Source organism: Pollachius pollachius, assembly GCF_949987615.1.
Source record: "Pollachius pollachius genome assembly, chromosome: 3".
In the NCBI taxonomy this organism is placed as follows: Eukaryota; Metazoa; Chordata; class Actinopteri; order Gadiformes; family Gadidae; genus Pollachius; species Pollachius pollachius.
In genome coordinates this window covers 1,942,828-1,961,291 of record NC_136936.1, presented here as the reverse complement: position 1 = coordinate 1,961,291, position 18,464 = coordinate 1,942,828, and the positions used below count along the sequence as shown (strand labels likewise).

General features: G+C 51.5%; 3 protein-coding genes across 3 annotated transcripts in view; 2 read left to right on the top strand and 1 right to left on the bottom strand.

The window, feature by feature from the left end:
- neu4 (sialidase 4) overlaps positions 1–1,618 on the top strand; it is a gene marked incomplete at both ends in the record, with an annotated part of 2,938 nt that extends 1,320 nt beyond the window's left edge. The window contains 2 exons of the mRNA XM_079732841.1: positions 354–832; positions 1,028–1,618. Of these exons, the coding sequence (XP_079588967.1) occupies positions 354–832; positions 1,028–1,618 (1,070 nt within the window). The remainder of the gene's footprint in view (positions 1–353; positions 833–1,027) is intronic.
- Positions 1,619–3,069: 1,451 nt separating this feature from the next.
- On the top strand, positions 3,070–10,694 carry lxn (latexin; the record flags this gene model as incomplete). The annotated part of the gene is made up of 7 exons (XM_079733248.1): positions 3,070–3,288; positions 7,219–7,404; positions 8,781–8,843; positions 9,241–9,415; positions 9,776–9,912; positions 10,157–10,219; positions 10,384–10,694. The coding sequence occupies 7 exons, from the start codon at positions 3,070–3,072 to the stop codon at positions 10,495–10,497; spliced, it is 957 nt and encodes a 318-aa protein (XP_079589374.1). The 3' UTR covers positions 10,498–10,694.
- Positions 3,450–17,166, bottom strand: gfm1 (G elongation factor, mitochondrial 1). The gene is made up of 18 exons (XM_079733247.1): positions 17,002–17,166; positions 16,649–16,801; positions 16,334–16,466; positions 14,778–14,982; positions 14,090–14,206; positions 13,820–13,970; positions 13,079–13,233; positions 12,701–12,785; positions 12,206–12,343; positions 11,929–12,030; positions 11,477–11,533; positions 11,235–11,372; positions 10,770–10,852; positions 6,294–6,456; positions 5,554–5,698; positions 4,963–5,123; positions 4,573–4,626; positions 3,450–3,986 (listed from the first exon to the last, which is right to left on the bottom strand). Exons 1-18 carry the CDS (start codon positions 17,074–17,076, stop codon positions 3,855–3,857), a joined length of 2,247 nt encoding a protein of 748 aa, XP_079589373.1. The 5' UTR covers positions 17,077–17,166; the 3' UTR covers positions 3,450–3,854.
- Positions 17,167–18,464: the final 1,298 nt, after the last annotated feature.

The window sequence follows — 18,464 nt, the reverse complement described above, 5'->3', positions numbered from 1 at the left end:
AGCTCTAAAAAAACCGAGGGGGTAAAAACCGAGGGGATTTTACCCCCTCGGTTTTACACAGGCAAGACACTGAAATTGCCGGGCGTGCCAAGCCACGACCGAGCCGGCTTGGCCGTGTAAAAAGGCCTTAAGAAAAGGGAATATAAAAACAGAGGACACGAAATAATAGAATACACAATAGAAACGACAGGAAAAAAAAACCCGAAAGCCTCAGAAGTTTTTTCATACGCTAAAAGCAATCATTGTGGCATTCTAGAGCCCAACTGATTGATTGATGGATCCGTATCTATACCAACCGCCCGCACTGTTTGATCGGAGCCCACCCCGCCCTCCTCTCCTCTCCCCCCCTCCAGAGTGGGCCACCTTCGCCCTGGGCCCGGGCCACGGCATCCAGCTCAAGTCGGGCCGTCTGCTGGTGCCGGCCTACGCCTACCAGATCGACTGCCGCCGCTGCCTCAGCCAGCTCTGCCAGACCACGCCGCGCTCCTTCTGTTTCCATAGCGACACGCACGGCAGCTCGTGGCGCCTGGGGGAGGCGGTGCCGGGCCCCGACAGCGTGGAGTGCCAGGTGGTGTCGGTGGACGCCGAGGACGGCGGCAGCCTGCTGTACTGCAACGCCCGCAGCCCGCTGGGCTGCCGCGTGCAGGCGCTCAGCCTGGACCGCGGCGCCGCCTTCCAGCCCGGCCAGCTGGTGCCGCGGCTGGTGGAGCCGCACAACGGTTGCCACGGCAGCGTCGTGGGGTTCCCCGCCCCCGTCCACCTCCGTTGGCCCCCCGGCGGGAGCCCCGCCCCGCTGCGCCCGTCCCGGTGCCGACACTGGACGTCCTGCTCGGTGCGGACGGGCGGAGACACCGACGGACCCCCGGGACGCCCCGAACCCGGACCCCCACCCGCGTCGCCCGCCGGCGGCGCCGGCCTCGGCCCCTCCCCCCTCCGCCCGCCCCCCCGTCCAGCAGCGGACCGCAGCCGGTCTGCGTCTGCTGCACCCCACGCCACACAGGCCCCGCCCCCCCTCAACGCCACACAGGCCCCGCCCCCCCTCAACGCCACACAGGCCCCGCCCCCCCTCAACGCCACACAGGCCCCGCCCCCCCTCAACGCCACAGGGGACGCCGGCCAGTCCCCCGGGAACTTCCTGCCCCCCACCTGGGTGGTGTACTCCCACCCCACCTGGCCCGACGCCCGCAGGGACCTGGGGGTCTACCTCAGCCCCTTCCCCCGGGACCCCGACAGCTGGGCGGGCCCCTGGGTCATCTACGAGGGCCCCAGCGCCTACTCGGACCTCTGCTACCTGGAGCTGGCCCCTTCCCCGGGAACCCCCTCCCCGGTGGCCCCCCCCGCCGTGGCCTTCGCCTGCCTGTTCGAGAGCGGCACGCGGACGGCCTACGACGAGATCTCCTTCTGCCTCTTCACGCTGTACGAGCTCATAGACCACCTCCCGGGCCGCTGGGCGCCGCGCCCCGACCCGCTGGACGCCGGGCGGGCCCCCGGCCCGCTCACCGACCCCCGCCCCGGACAGAGCCGCGGGCGTCATGGCGACGGGCGCGTCACAGCCGGCGGCAGGACGTTGGCCCTCAGGAAGAAGGACAAGAGGAGCGGGATGTGCACCGTGTGCTAACGATGCTAACGCAGCGCTGAGCAGACGCTGAAGGGCTGATCTTGGTCCCACGTTCAACGCAACGCAAGGGGGTTACGGACTCCTTACGTCCTTGCGGACCCTCCTTGCGTCCACCGCAAGGGCCGGACGTCCGCCTCCCAAAAATCGTAACCTTCCGTCGAGGCGACGCAGCAGCAAGGGCTGTGATTGGTCGTCTCACTAAAAGCCGCCGCAGAACCAGAACAGGTCCAGGACTGCGTCGAAGCGTCTTTTGTGGTCGTTGCGTGAGTTCCATTGCGTGACGTGGGACCATCATCAGCCCTTGAGACCCCCTCAGTGTTGTGTAGATCAGCAGTGCGGTTCTCTCGGCGTACATCGACAAATGGACTCGTACTGTTTCTGTTGTTCTGACTGTGACGGGAAATGTGCATTTTAAACCAAACTAAACATAATAATATATTGTGCCGAGTGTGTGAGAAACAGAACATGAATACTGTTTGAGTTCAGGGTGTTGAGGGTTTTCATCCATGTTCCATGTTCTCTATATCTGAGGAACAAATCATTCTGGGATTGTCTGGGAATGTTACCTTGTTTATTGTAAAGATAAGGATGAAGATTGAAGATAAAGATTAAGTGCAATTACAGTCGCTTCTAGTTGTTTTGCTTGGGTGTATGAATACGTCTTAATGTTCTGTGGGAGTGTGTGTTGATGACGGCTGGTTTGAGCAGCCTCACCGGGCCGAGACTGATTGGACTCTGAGTATCAGGTACAGGTTAAACCAACCATCTCCAGGCTTACTCTACACTCCCCCTAGGTGGCTCGGTGGTGTTGGAGGACCGGTTCAATGTAAAGGTTTGTTGATCACGATCCATGGCCAGCTGCTTCATGTTCCCACGCAGGAGATCTCTCCCTGAGGGTGTGTGAGGGTGGCTGGCCTAACCTGTGCACACCGATGACTCAATGAGCAACAGGCGTGCAGCCTCACCCGGCCCCAGAGTCCAATCAGACTCGGCCAGGAGAGGCTGCTGAAACCAGCCATCCTCCACACTCCCCAGTTAATGTAGCCTCAAGCTCAAGCAAGGTCACGTGTCTTAAGAGATTTTTTTTTTAAAGAATTGCATCATGCATCTCTCCAAGGGTTTGGTTTTGGAAAAAAGTTACCAAAACCTTAAAATTCCACTAAAAACAAGTGTTCCAGTCGTGTGTTCTCCCAGTCCGTCGCAGTCAACGAGCCCTACAATCTGTGTTCCTCGCTTCCCGTCACATTCGCAGTGGAAAAGTTTCAAACTTGTTTGCCTTTGCAGAAAACGTTCGCACTATCAGAGTGAGAGGGGCCGTGTGTTTAGATAGCTTTAGTCTCTGCGCCAGGAGGACAGCAGGATCTGGACAGCCTCTCTCTCCCCCCCCCCCCCGTCCCTCCTCTTGTATAACTCCACACAGAGCAGCAGCCTCATTCTCCTCCTCTACCGCCATGTCTCCTGCACTCATGAGGGTCCTGTGGGTCGTCGTTCTGGTCACTGCTGCCCAGGGAGCTCCTCTGGGGACCGTCACGCTACAACCAGTCGCGGCAGAACCAGTACCGCTTGAACCAGTAACACCAGTACCAGTACCGTCTGAACCAGTAACGGCAGAACCAGTAAGGGTGGACTCAGGGGCTGAACAGAACATCAGCATACCCATCAACATGGAGGTAAGAGAGCCTTCGTACGGAGGAGATAACCAGCCGTTTTGTTTTTAGGTATTTGAATGCGTTACCTACGATGTGTTTGATCGACGCTGTTAACTCAGCGTGGATAAAGTTGTACAAACCAACACTGAGGAGGACAACATAAAGGTTTTATTTTGGTATCCACTTCTTCTCAAGAACACTCTGTACATAGTACACAACCAGTCGCTGCACGGTCCGATCAGACGCTCAGCTTCAAATATTCACATCCACCGTCCCGTCGGACGCTAGACCAGGTAACTAACTGTTAACTAACCAACCCACTAACCAACCGTTCTGCTACAAAGAGAAACAGGAGGGAGGAGAACGACAAAGTAACCGATGAAATATGTACAATGTGAGCGGACTCATCTGAGTCCAGGCCGTGGGGGAGCAGAAGAAAGGGAGGGTGGGTTGGTTAAGGGGGGGGTGGGTTGGTTAAGGTGAGGGTGGGTTGGGTGGGTTGGTTAAGGGGGGGGTGGGTTGGTTAAGGGGGGGGTGGGACAGGTGGTGTCAGAGTCCGGTGTTTGAGCACGCAGTAGAACTCCCTCTCAGTTCTTCCATGTTTTCTTCTTGACGGGGAGCTGGCCCGTGCTCTCCAAGTATTTATGGACCAGCTCCTCCTGCGTGGCTGGCAGGCAGGGCTGGTATCTGTTGTAGTCCATGGTGTACTCTCCTTTCCCCTGGAGGAACAGAACAAAACACATTGGCTGTTGGAACGCCAGTACGAGCGTTTATGCAACCGAATGAAGGGATCCTCCCACGCTGAAGCTCGGAGGAGGCGGTTTAGTTAAAGTGGTTCCAATAAGGAGGCGGTTTAGTTAAAGTGGTTCCAATAAGGAGGCGGTTTAGTTAAAGTGGTTCCAATAAGGAGGCTGTTTAGTGAAATTGGATCCAATAAGGAAGCTGTTTAGTTAAAGTGGTTCCAATAAGGAGGCTGTTTAGTTAAAGTGGTTCCAATAAGGAGGCTGTTTAGTGAAAGTGGTTCCAATAAGGAAGCTGTTTAGTGAAAGTGGTTCCAATAAGGAAGCAGTTTAGTTAAAGTGGTTCCAATAAGGAGGCTGTTAGTGAAAGTGGTTCCAATAAGAAGGCTGTTTAGTTAAAGTGGATCCAATAAGGAGGCAGTTTAGTGAAAGTGGATCCAATAAGGAGGCAGTTAAGTGAAAGTGGTTCCAATAAGGAGGCTGTTAAGTTCAAATGGTTCCAATAAGGAGGCTGTTTAGTTAGTGGTTCCAATAAGAAGACTGTTTAGTGAAAGAGGTTCCATACCTCGGTGCAGGATCGCAGCTCTGTGGCGTAGCCGAACATGTCGTTGAGAGGGACCTGAGGGGGGGAAAGGGGAGTTAGTAAATACACAAAGTGCTGTAAATACCGTGGAAGGCTGATTTACATTTAGGGGATTTAGCAGACGCTTTTATTCAAAGGGACTTGCAACCATTCATCCACACATTCACACACCGACGGCGGAGTCAGCCACGCAGGGCGACAGCCAGCTGGTCAGGAGCAGTCAGGGCGAGGCGTCTCGCTCAGGGACACCTCGACACTCAGCTAGGCGGAGCCGGGGATCGAACCAGCAACCTTCAGGTTACCAGCCAACCCGCTCTACCACCTGAGCTACCACGATTTGAAGCTCGACCGGCCGTGCGTCAGATCACTCACGTCGGCGTACAGCGTGAAGTATCCCTCTGCGCCGTCCTGCCCGGTGATGACGCCATGGCGACGGTTGACCCCGGCGATGACCTGCCCCTGGAACTCCTCAGGGGCCACGATCTCCACCGACATGATGGGCTCCAGGATGGCCGTGTTGGCCTTCTCCATGGCTGATACCGCCACGGGGGGTAGAGGGGATAAATGAACAACTTCACACCATCACACCTTTTACCATCAATAGAAAGTCGTTTAGCAGCAGAATAATCCAAAACAGACTGGGTGTTTTAGTTTGTTTAGAATCCGTTAATGAGCAGGAAGTGGGGTGAGACGTCCTGCACAAGGAGGACCAGAAAGGTTCTGGAAGTCCCAGAACCCTGCCAAGAACCTTCCAGGAGGGTCTGGGCAGTGTTTCCAGATTGGCCCAGATTTCCCGCCCAATCTGGCAACCCTGGTTGCAGTGTTGGTTGCCAGATTGGGTGGGAAATCTGGCCCAATCTGGCAACGCTGGTTCTGGGAGTCAAACCATCCTAACCCCTGGACTACCGGGCCTGAAGACAACGAGCCAATAAGGGAGCGAGACCCGAGCGGCGGCGGCCCCACCTTGCTTGAGCGCGCCCTCTCCGGCTCGGATGAAGGAGATCTCGTTGGAGTCCACCATGTGATTGGCCCCGTCCTCCAGGACGAAGCGGACCCCTGAGATCTTGTGTCCGCTCAGGGGCCCCTTCTCGCAGGCCTCCCTGAAGCCCTGAGGACAGAGAGGGGGGCCCCGGTGAACACACGGCTCACCGTCCAATCATGTCATGGTTCACCTAACGTCTGGCCCGTGATTGGCTCCCACTGTTGCTGGTTCTAATGAAGTCTGGCTCCCATTTGAAGTCATGATTGAGTCCAGTGTTCTTCGTCTCCATCAGGTCTTAACTTCTCAAGAGGACCGAATATGATCACATAAACTATTTGGAGTTGCGTTCGGTCTATGAAGCGCTGCAGTTCTACGGGTTTACAAAGTTTACCGGGTTTACCAGGTTTCTCCTGCTAGTCTACCATCCAAAGCAGAGTCAGAATTAGAATAACAATTACATCTACGGCATTTAGCAGACGCTTTTATCCAAAGCGACTTACAATAAGTACATTTGTCCGAAGAAAGAGACAACAATATATCGCTGTGGGTACAGTAAGGATGTTCATAGCACACAAAAATCGCTAGGTTAACCCATTCCCCGTATACAACAAAGACAGCTAGGATAAGAACCAGTTCAACACCTCAGAAGGTGATGCAACCGGAAGGTCCAGATGCCTCCTCCCCTGGCCTCCTACACGTCTGAGCTGTTCCTCCCACGTACCTTCTCCACGGCGGGAACAAACTGCTTGGGGACGTTGGTGCCCACAGTCTGGTCCTCAAACTCCACCTTGGTGGAGGCCTCTGCGTCCAGCGGCTCCAGGACCCCGATCACCTTCCCGTACTGCCCCGAGCCCCCGGACTGCTTCTTATGGGTGAAGTCGAACCTGGAGACACGCGGAGGAACGCTCAGCGATGGGGCCGCGTGGAGACCCAGATTGATCTAGTTCATCAGGGTCAGACTAGACCCAGTTTGATCTAGTTTATCAGGCAGAGAGTCAGACTAGATCCAGTTTGATCTAGTTCATCAGGGTCAGACTAGACCCAGTTTGATCTAGTTCATCAGGGTCAGACTAGATCCAGTTTGGAGCTGATTCTGAGGGAATTGGTTAAACAAAAACAGTTAATGAATATGGTATGTGGATGATAAGCTATGGGCGTTCCTTCTTTACCATAAGTCTAATGGAAGAGGGTACAGAGAATGATTGCAAGTAGAACGTCTGAAGTGCAACTTGTATGATTTGCACAAGCCTGTCTCTTTAAAAGAAAAGGGGGCGGTTCCTGAAGAGAACGACCCAAGCAGGAAGTCAAGTCTTTCTCGGGCAGGGCATGAGAAACAGTGTCCCCACTTCATCCATAGGCAAGCTGTTCTACTCTACTAACACTACTGTATGTTTTTTTCTGTTGAGTCAACACATTCTTCTCTTAGTGTATCCGCCCACAGAGACCACTCCCTATCCAACGTTAGACCAGAACAACCAGCCTCCCTGGACACACCCCGCGGTCAAAGTCCCTCCAGGAAACCTCTCCTCCTTCCCCCATTCCCCTCACACCCTCACTCTCTCTGCCTGCACACGCCGGCCCCTAGTTGCTGACCGATCCTTTCCATTATCCCCTTCCTCCTTTGCACCCCCCCAACCCCCAAGCAGCAGCAACAACAACAACAACAACAACAGGTGGCTCTAGACGTGGACGTGATGTTGACGGGGGAGCTGAACCCAAACCACTACCCGGCCAGGAGGGCGGCCCAGGTGGTCCTGCACCATCTCAACACCCGCTACGGCTCCCCCTTCTGGTGGGGGGAACTGAGACAAGTCCACAAAGCCACTTCGGAGGTAGGTAGGGTCTAACCCAACACCAGAGGTAGGTAGGGTCTAACCCAACACCAGAGGTAGGTAGGGTCTAACCCAACACCAGAGGTAGGTAGGGTCTAACCCAACACCAGAGGTAGGTAGGGTCTAACCCAACACCAGAGGTAGGCAGGGTCTAACCCAACACCAGAGGTAGGCAGGGTCTAACCCAACACCAGAGGTAGGCAGGGTCTAACCCAACACCAGAGGTAGGCAGGGTCTAACCCAACACCAGAGGTAGGCAGGGTCTAACCCAACACCAGAGGTAGGTAGGGTCTAACCCAACACCAGAGGTAGGTAGGGTCTAACCCAACACCAGAGGTAGGTAGGGTCTAACCCAACACCAGAGGTAGGCAGGGTCTAACCCAACACCAGAGGTAGGCAGGGTCTAACCCAACACCAGAGGTAGGTAGGGTCTAACCCAACACCAGAGGTAGGTAGGGTCTAACCCAACACCAGAGGTAGGCAGGGTCTAACCCAACACCAGAGGTAGGCAGGGTCTAACCCAACACCAGAGGTAGGCAGGGTCTAACCCAACACCAGAGGTAGGTAGGGTCTAACCCAACACCAGAGGTAGGTAGGGTCTAACCCAACACCAGAGGTAGGTAGGGTCTAACCCAACACCAGAGGTAGGTAGGGTCTAACCCAACACCAGAGGTAGGTAGGGTCTAACCCAACACCAGAGGTAGGTAGGGTCTAACCCAACACCAGAGGTAGGCAGGGTCTAACCCAACACCAGAGAGGTAGGCAGGGTTTAACCTGGCTCTTCTGAACCAAGCCTAGAGGTGGGCAGGGGTTAGAACTAGAGATGTTCCAAACCATTTAGTCCTTCCCGATACCGATTCTGATTTCTGAACTTGAGTATCGGCCGATACCGAGTATATACCTATACAGCCTCTAGCGTTGTCACTACTGATAGCACTTGTTCTTATTGAAGGGTTCTCTTAAGATGACAGCAATGTATATGTCATTCACTTACTGTCTGCAAATTGTATTTTCAGAACTAGATCATTTATAATTATAAAAATACATTTGTATTCTTGTAGTTAAGCATGAGCGTCAATGTTTTTCTGACTTGGTAGCTCAAACACACATAGGTCGGAGATGGAGTGTTTCCAATTCCAACTTTCCACCTCCGACCGTTAAAGACCACGGCATTAAACCGCAGGTTGTCATGTGATGTATTGGATCGACTCATTGACTTGCTGATACCCAATACTGCATATCGGAACAACTATTTAACACAGCTCTTTATTCACAGGGGAAAGCTCTGGAGAACAGATAATTGATCACCGGGGGGGGGGGGGCAGGTTGGAGACACTGTTACTACAGCATTAGTAACGCCTTGTTTTGTGTTTTAGGCGCTTGGGGATTCGGGGAGGAAGTACAGTCTGGAGATCACCCTGCAGGACCAAATCAGCGGCGTAAGACCCTGTGATTCATAGTCACCATGAGTGTTGCAATGGAAACACAACGGGGAATAGGCCAGTAGTCAGCATTATGTTTGAAAGGATCTATGGTACAATGTCTTTAAATCAAACTCAATGTTCTTCCCTTACTAATAATAATGATCCTGGAGTCTGGGTATCGGACAGTTTAATTTGGCCTCGTCAATGACTTGTTATCATATACCACCTTTACCTGCTCCCAAACCTTCTCTAAGGAACAGTTCAATACTGGGTACAAATGTAGGAGTATATTACAGTATCTATAGCAGAACTGCTGCCGTTTGTGTGAATAGAGGCAGTGGATCATCAGAACCGTTTTGAAAGTCCCTCGGTTACCATCCCTCTACAACCCGGCCTTGTGTTTGTCTTCTAGACCAAAGAGATGTGCACGGCGGAGGTGGTGTTCCCAGGGGGCCCTGCTGGAGGCCCGCCCCAGGTCACCACTTCGTATAAGGGCAACTCAGAAATCAACACCCAGGCTCAAGAAGAGGCCTTGTACAACCAGTACAACACGAGTCAGAATCTGTTGTCGGGACATAACTTACCAGGTATTGTACCGTCATTCCATCTGAGTATGATGTATAGAGATGGGTATAGATTGATGTATAGATATAGATGGATAGACAGATATAGATGGATAAATGGATAGAGTGATATATAGAGATAGATATAACGTGTGCCAAACACTGAAACAAAGGCCTTATTTAGACTTTGTAAAATGATTCTGCATCATGATCATCTTTATATAATACACACCTCTTTAAAAAGACAGAGCTTTAACGATAGTCCAAATATATATTAGTTTGCTTCAGTCTAGAATCTAGAACCTCGGACTGTGTTCTATGAATACATAATGACTGATGTCATGGGTCATGTGAGCATTGTACCATGTGACCTTTGACCAACAGACAGCTACGGCCACATCGACCCGGGCATGGAGCCCTTCTGGCACCTGGGGAGCGTGGCCTCCAGCTTTGTCATGCTGAAAGAGTCCAGCGAGAACACACTGTACAACATGGCTCAGGTGGTCAACGTCACACAATTGGTGAGCCCCCCCCACCCCCCCCCCCCCCCAGTAAGACCCAAATGAACCCAAGGCGGACTCTAAATTAAAGGTCAATCTTTCAGGCATATTTGGTCTTCTAAGAGTGGTGGTGTTATGAAGACGGAAGAACTCAAAATGACAGATAATGCCATAACGTCATTCTGCCATCGTTTCATTCCCTGCAGTGAGATCAAATTCCTCCTCACGGTTGACCAACATGTTTCCCTTCTCTCTGGACCAACAGGCGACGGAGAACAACCAGCTGAGGTTCAACTACGATGTTCTGCTGCATGAGCTGGTGTCTCAGGTGACCTCCTGACGTTTACGTTGTGGTGCAGTGAACCGCACAGTAAACCAGACCCCCCATCAGCTCTGACTCTCACTGGGAACCCTCACCTGTCCTGAAATGTTCAATGCCTGACTTACGGCCCTCTACTGCTGCCGGGCTAACATCTCTCCCGTCCGCTGCAGGAGATCATCCACTGGAAGCTGCTGGCCTCCTGGTCTCCACAAGAGGGCGTGAAGGCCTCCCAGATGGAGCTGCTGCCGAAATGCCATCACTGTGAGCCTCCTCAAGACCACTAGCAGCCGGCCTCCGTCCCCGCTCGCGTGCACTGAGATCTCACAGGCTCGGGGCGCAGCCTTCCTGCTGAGGTTCGCTACCGATATAACGCACTTAGTCTCGGCAAAGACCTGGAGACTCACACCGACCGTGTGGGACATGTACTAGAAATAGTTGTGACATAACATTCTACATCGTGCTACTTTTCCAATAAACAAAGGTGTCGATTCAGAGCCTCTCTGCGCTGTGTTTGTGGTTCTAGTTGTGTGCGTGTCGTGTTGGTAGGTGGTCTTACGGTACAGAGTTGGTGACGGTCTCTCTGAAGGCCACCTTGGGTTTCCCCATCACACAGGAGCAGTTGTACTCCCGTTCCATCCTCTGAAGAGGAAGAGGAAGAGGGCACAGTAAGGTTATAGGGGTTTCTTTTCATCAAACATTAGCACATATGTTCTGGTACCAGTATAAACAGCCTGAAGATCTGTATTTGAAATATGCTTACAAATAAATCGAGTGAATAAACGTGCTTACAAAACAACATCGCTATAGCGTTTAGAGAATATGGAGCTGGAAACTGAAGTCAATCATGTAAAGATGACGGCTTTGAAAACAGAACAATACTAACTGTAGTAGATAGCAATACACCCCCCCCCCCCATTTCCACTATATGGAAATAGATACTGCTTGTTCTGCAGACAGTACGGAGTGATTTCAGATGGAATACTGGGAACGCCGGTATCGGGAACGGAGGCTGTGAGCCGACCTGGGAGTAGATCTCCAGGTGCAGCTCTCCCATCCCAGAGATGATGGTCTCCTTGCTCTCGGTGTCGTAGTGCACCCTGAAGGTGGGGTCTTCTCGCGTGAAGCGGTTGATGCCTTTGGAGAACTTGTCCGAGTCGTTCTGTGGACCGACAGGACAACGTAAAGAGGAGCCCGGACTCTGGAGACGGCGGGGGCCACAGATGGGGACGGGGTGCCGGTGTGTGTGGACTGACGGCTCGTTACCTTGTTTGCGGGCTTCATGGACATGGAGATGACCGCCTCGGGGATGTGGATGGACTCCTGTGGGAACATCGTGTGTTTGAACGTTGCTGGTGCAATGAGCCTCTCCTCTTACTCCCCCCCCCCCCCACAGCCTTCTTAAGCATTTATTATACGTTGGTACGTCCTGGCGCTTAATGTACACACTAGTTGTATGTTGAACGTCTTTGCACTGAAAAATAGTACTTAGCATTGTGTGGCTGTCTTTGTGGTATACAGGGAATGGGTAAACCTAGCGATTGTTAGAGCTTGGCACTTGTTTCTATGATCATCCTTACTGTACCAACAGTGGTATAGTAATGTTTCTCTTTCTTCTGACAAATGTACTAAAGCCGCTTTGGATAAAAGTGTCTGCTAAATGTAAATGTAGAGTCACATTGTGGAAGGCTAGATCTCTAGATCTCTCGGTGACCCACCATGGAGAGGTTGGAGGACGTCTTGGTGGAGAAGGTATCTCCGCTGGCACAGTCGATCCCAAACAGAGCACAGATGTCCCCTGCAAACACCTCCTCCACGTCCTGAAACAGAGTAGGGAAGTTATCCCGGGAATACCCTCCAGGAGAATGCGAGGATCAATGAAGGCTGAGTAAAAATAATTTATGTTTCAGTTGTTGGTTCATGGCCTTCATAAATCATGTGACCACATGGTTCTGACACAGGGTGAGTTTTGTGGATGAATCCTCTCCTCCTCACCACCAGCTGGTCGGCATGGAGACGGACCAGCCTCTGCACCCGGACCTTCTTCCCGGTGCGGGTGTTGTAGATGTACTCAGACTTCTTCAGACAGCCCTGGTACACGCGCACGTACGTCAGCTGACCGAAGCGCCCGGCCTGGAGGGAGGGAGGGGAGCAGAGGTCAATCCCCTCGCCCCGGAGTTCATTCACCACCGCCCGGACACGCTGCCGACCCCACTGACCCATCTGCTCAGCGTTTCCCCTTCCCTTTGAAAGTTAACGATGTCTTCTCATCCATGGCTGCAGAGCTTACAGCCCCTCTCTTAATTACAGCTTGTACAAAGTCTTATGTTTCTTAGAGGATGAAATAGTACTGATTGATTGCATGTTGATGGTTTGTCGTTCCCAGCTTGAGAAGTGTGTTTGTGTGTTTAAATGTGTGTCTGTATGTGTGTCTGTATGAGTGTTTAAGTGTGTGTGTGTGTATGTGTGTTTGTGTGCGCGCGCGCGCACCTCTAGCTTGAAGGCCAGCCCAACAAAGGACTTTAAGCCGTCTCTCGCCGGGTCCATCAGAAACTTGGTGCTTTCATTGGAGTCCCTAAGTTATGAAACACACCAACAACATGAGGGCAGAACAACATGATGATTCCCTCCAAACACACCAACCATTCAGTCAAAAACGATCAACCCCAAAAGTCTCAAACAGAAAAAACTTGATGGGGTGTGTGTGTGTGTGTGTGTGTGTAAGTGTGTATGTGTGTGTGTGTGTGCATGTGTGTGTGTGTGTGTGTGTGTGTGTGTGTGTGTGTGTGTGTGTGTGTGTGTGTGTGTGTGTGTGTGTGCGTGTGCGTGTGTGCGTGTGTGTGTGTGTGGCCCTCGGGTGCCGCTCACTCGTCGTTCAGGAGGGCGTAGTTGTTGACCTCGGTGGGGTTGGGCAGGTAGTCCAGCGCCGCGTCCAACAGCGGCTGGACCCCCTTGTTCTTCAGGGCCGTGCCCACCAGGACGGGGCTGAAGAGCCGCTGCACCGTGGCCCGGCGGACCGCCGCCTGGGGGGGGGGGGGGGGGGGGGGGCACACCCCCACACAACTTAGAATACAGTCAGATAGACGTATACAGAACTTATTATAGGAAGTTAATGTCCACCTATCGATAGCTATCTAACTCAATTATCCCGATCCCAAGAGGCGGAAGGACTGTGAGGTTAAATCAAACTAGTCAGTCCCAGCATGGTGAGCAGGTAAGTCTTTGCAAGTCAAAGCACTAGAAACGTCCCAATCCACGAGGCAGTCCTTCACCGTTTGGTAAGGAGTGTGAACTTTCTTTCCAGTGCCTACTAGCTCTATTGATCAGACTGCAGCCGGAGAAAGCCTGATGCAATAATGGTTCATAAGTGCTTCCTGTCTCTCCACCACACACTCAGAGTGACCGATAGCAGGACGTCCCGACCGACTCCGGCTGCTGGTGTAATGGGATCCAGACTGAAGAAGCGCTGTATGGTAGGTTAACCTCTAATTCAATACATCTCTTCCTGCGGGGGGCCTGAACAGAGGCCCAGAGCTGGAGGGGATCCAGAACCAGCTAGATGAACAGGCTTCATGTCCCAGACTCAGGGGGGCAGAGAGGGGCCCTCACCTTCAGGTCCAGGATGGTGGGGACCCTCTCCTCCAGGAACATCTCCCCCAGGGTGTCGTCCACGTTGGCCACACACTCCACCAGCTCCTGCCTGCGGTCGGCGGCCTCGGCGCGGTACTCCGCCGGGATCTCGTCCAATCGGATGTCCTGACTGAACCAGAGAAAGGAACACGGTCGCTTTACAACGGGGAAAATATACGAAAGCACGAGAGTACCTAAAAACTGTGAGGAGGCGCTTGTTAGGACGTTGTGCTGAATAGAATCCCGTACCCGAAGGGTCCTTCAAAGTACATGCTGCGCTCCTCGACCAGGTCGATGATGCCCTGGATGTTGCCCTCCAGGCCCATGGGGATGTTCAGGAAGGCCGCGTTGTGCTGGAGTTTGGTTCTGAGCCCAGGCAGAAAGAAAAGCAACGTGTTACCAACGAACGTGGGTCAGGAGCTAGAGCGGGTTATCTTGCAACTGGAAGGTTGCTGGTTCGATCCCCGGAGCGTCGAGGTGTCTCTGAGCGAGACGCCTCACCCTGACTGCTCCCGACCAGCTGGCTGTCGCCCTGCGTGGCCGACTCCGCCGTCGGTGTGTGAATGCGTGTATGAGCGGCTGAGTGTGAGGCAATAATTGTAAAGCTCTTTGAGTAGCCACTGGTGAGAAAAAGCGCTGCACGAATACAGTCCATTTACCAATTACTAACACATTACAGTGAAGAGAAACAAAACTACATTCACTTTAAATTCACCGTTTATAAACTCTTGAAAAGAGCTTTAACATATTTGAGTTGCTGGGCCCTGGTGTCTCGGTGTGCCTGTAGTGCTGTACTGTATGAGCCACATCAATCTCATGAGGGGTTACAACAGTAGATTTTCCAGCGTCCAGTGTCAGGACTCTAATAGATAAGACGACCCAGAGCCGAGACCCCAGTGTAGTCCCTTCGGCCGACCCCCCCCCCCCCCCCCCCCACCTCATCTGCTGCAGGGCCCGGTAGGGGTTGGCCCCCATGCGGTCCAGCTTGTTGATGAAGGTGAGGAAGGGCACGTTGTAGCGCTTCATCTGCCGGTTCACCGTCATCGTCTGGCACTGGACCCCGCCCACCGCACACAGCACCAGCACCGCCCCGTCCAGAACGCGCAGGGCGCGCTCCACCTCAATGGTGAAGTCCACGTGGCCTGGGGGGCGCAATATTAATAATGCATTTTATTTATAGTGCCCTTTTCATCCGAAGATCTCAAAGGGCTACAGGTTAAAAGCGGTGTTGTTAAAAAATAAAAAAATTAAATAAAAAGGGGTTTAAAACATCTAAGAGGGGGAGCAAAAGGTTTTGCTAAAAATAAATGTCTTAAAAGGTGACATATTATACCGCCAGGTGTGAGTGTGATTAGCCTTACACGCCGTTTTGAAAATCTGCCCCATATGACATCACTAGTGGGCGTGTCCACCTAGATCTGCGCTGGATAGATCAGCCTACCAGCCTACCCAGTGCACTGAAGGAAACGATGCTCATCTATCCAACTGGTGGTATGATATATCCCCTTTAAGACCTTTTTTAAATCAGTCGGTGGGTTGTGGTGCCCTCAAGGTGTCAGGGAGGGCATTCCACAGGCGGGGGGCGGCAGCACAGAAAGCTCTATCTCCATGGTCCTGAGTTTGGTTCTGGGTACGTGGAGGAGGTTTGAGAGTGGAGGGAGCGTGTTGTGTCACGGGGGTTGAGGAGTTCTTTGAGGTAGGGGGGGGTTGCATGTCCATAGATACAGTAGTGGGTGAGGAGGGAAACCTTATACTCAATCCTGGTGGAAACGGGAAGCCACAGAGGAGATGTTAACCACTAGAGCCCGACCGATATAGCAGCCGGCCGATATTAGGCATTTTCCAAACTATCGGTATCGGCCGATTAATTAATATAAAAAAAAATGTTTGTTGTTTTTGTTCAAAGGACTTTGAGTTTCATATCTTAAGTTTTTATTTTTATACATTTTATTTATCAGAACGTTAATACATTTTTATTTTGACTTTTCTGTTGTGACGATAAAACAATAAAATAAAGTTTATTTTTAAACTGCATCACCTTATTATTTTAGTGAGGACTCATAAATAACTACAAATAACCAATGTTAGGGAAATCTGTTTATTTTTTGTTACGAATTTCTTTTTAAAATATATATCGGCCGATATATCGGAATATCAGATTTTTAAATCACCAAATATTTGTATCGGTATCGGCCTTAAAAATCCTTCATCGGTCGGGCTCCACTAACCACCACTGGGATGTCCTTCTGGGGAGCATCACCTCCCAACGGTACACACAGGGGGGAGCCCAGACGGCTCACACACGTGAGCATTTGCGCCATTTGACTTTTGGTTTGTTTACGACGTATCCAAAGCAACGGGGCAGTCAGAGACGTGGCGTTAATGAGCAGGTACCTTGCTCAAGGCTGCTTGAAGGTGGGTTTCAGTCATCGGGGATCAAACCCAGGGCCTTTTGGCTGACCCTGCTCCCTTGTGCTCCTCATCCAGCCCTACCTGGTGTGTCGATGATGTTGATGTTGTGGTCCTTCCACATGGTGTAGGTCGCGGCCGACTGGATGGTGATGCCTCTCTGTCGCTCCAGCTCCATGGAGTCCATGGTCGCCCCGACGCCATCCTTCCCCTTCACCTATACCCCCCCAGGGGGCGACACACCATGGGTCACGTAAAACGCATGGGACGGACGGAAACAGCTTACCAATCATGCTTATTACTGCAGTCACAAGGAAGTTAAATCAAAAGGCATGCTCTGTCGGAGGTCCTTGCGTCTTGATGAATGAATGAAACAGTGGGGTAGTCGCTTGCGTTCACCTCATGGATCTCCGCTATCCTGCCGGTGTAGTACAGGACACGCTCGGTAAGAGTGGTCTTGCCCGAGTCGATGTGAGCAGAGATCCCGATGTTTCGGATCCTCTCGTTCGGAACGAAGCCAGAGGAGCAGCCTCGACAACTGTTCATTAGGACCTGTAGTAAAGCCCAGTTCACGGTTAGACGATTCAATTCAATTCAATGTTTACTCATCAGGACCCGTCAGATTATTAGGACCTGTAGTGAAGCCCAGTTCTCGGTTAGACCAGGTGTCGATGTGATTATGTGATGATGATGTAAGTGACAGCACACGGAGCGTTATGATGAGGGATAACCGTTCTGTGAGATGATCTTACGTTCTTAAGAGTGACGGTTCCTGGTGCCAGAAGGTGTCTCCTCCCCAGGCTGAGTCCGGCTGTGAGGACCCTCATGATGACGGTGTGAGGCTCGGTGGTCGTTCCTCGATCACAGCCCCCTACACTGGATGTCAGACCGTTCAAAGTCACGCCGGACCAAAACCCTACAACGCTTCCGGGTCTACGGAAAGCGAAAAGCGAACATTCCGTCCTACATGATATAAAAATGTAAAAAATAATTTAGGCTAAAAAATTAGACCGATAGATAGTGCAATATCGAGCAATAAACAAACTTTTAATCAATGTTAACTAAATGTGAGAAGTAATAATAATTATAATAATTTTCCTTTATATTAAGGGTTGCATAGAACACATCGTTAAGGGATTATTGTTCATGTGTAATAAGTTAATGTATACCTATCGATGGCTTCAACCAAATGATTCAATTACATACAATTAGATCAATCAACTAGTCGGTCCCAGCATGTTGGCCGAGTAGGCCTTGTCTTTCAAAGTCTATGCAAGTAAAAACACAAGAAACGTCCCAATCCACGATGTAATCCTTCACTGTTTGGTGAAGACTGTGAACTTGCCTTCTAGTGCCTAGCTTTATTGATCAGACTGGAGTCAGATACAGCCTGATGTAATAATGGTTCATGAGTGCTTCCTCCCACTCAACCACACACTCGGGACGTCCCGACCCACTCCGGCTGCTGATCTTATCGGATCCAGACAGAGGTGGGACATAGAGGACTCACGCGCTGTATGGTAGGTAAACCTCTAATTCAATACATCTGAATGTGATGTCATGTTTAATCTGCGGAACCGACTACATGCAGAAAGTGTTCCCAGACTACTTTAATGGTTATTTAATTTCACTCCAGGGTTGGAAAGCGCTTGTGAGCGGCCATCACGCTGATACATGGGAGAGTCATGGGATGATACACGGGAGAGTCATGGGATGGGTGGATTGTGACGTCATTGCATGATTGGGTGCATTAATTAGTCCCACCCATTCCCTTTATTCAGTCCCTCCAGAAAAATGCGGCGTTTTTTTGTGATTGTTGCGGCCAAAAATCCTTGATTATGCGGCACGTTTTCTTAAAAAATGCGATGAATTTGCGGGAACTTGCAAAAATTGCGGGAACTTGCGAAAAATGCAACTTTTCGATGAAGTTCACGACGCGTAATTACGTAACTTCATAACGTTCCCATGGCAACAGAGGGAAATGTCTGCTCTTGTGTGAAGTAAACGTAACATTTTTCAACTTTCTGCTAAGATATATGTGACTTTTTTGCAACGGAAATGCGGGAATTATGAAATCATGAAGCCCCGCATATTTTGCGCGGAAATCGGCAATTTATGCGGTGAAAGTGCGGCATATTTGAAAAAATGCGGCCCCCGCATGAATATGCGGACTTTGGCTGATTATGCGTTGAATTATGCGATCGCATAATCGCGT

Excerpts from the sequence above, each read along its gene's own strand:
- gfm1 (XM_079733247.1), bottom strand. The coding sequence starts at position 17,076 with ATGAGGGTCCTCACAGCCGGACTCAGCCTGGGGAGGAGACACCTTCTG. Across the intron at positions 12,031-12,205 it reads TCCATGCCGACCAGCTGGTG|GACGTGGAGGAGGTGTTTGC; the intron begins GTGAGGAGGAGA and ends ACTCTGTTTCAG. Across the intron at positions 11,373-11,476 it reads CCATGAAGCCCGCAAACAAG|AACGACTCGGACAAGTTCTC; the intron begins GTAACGAGCCGT and ends GTCGGTCCACAG.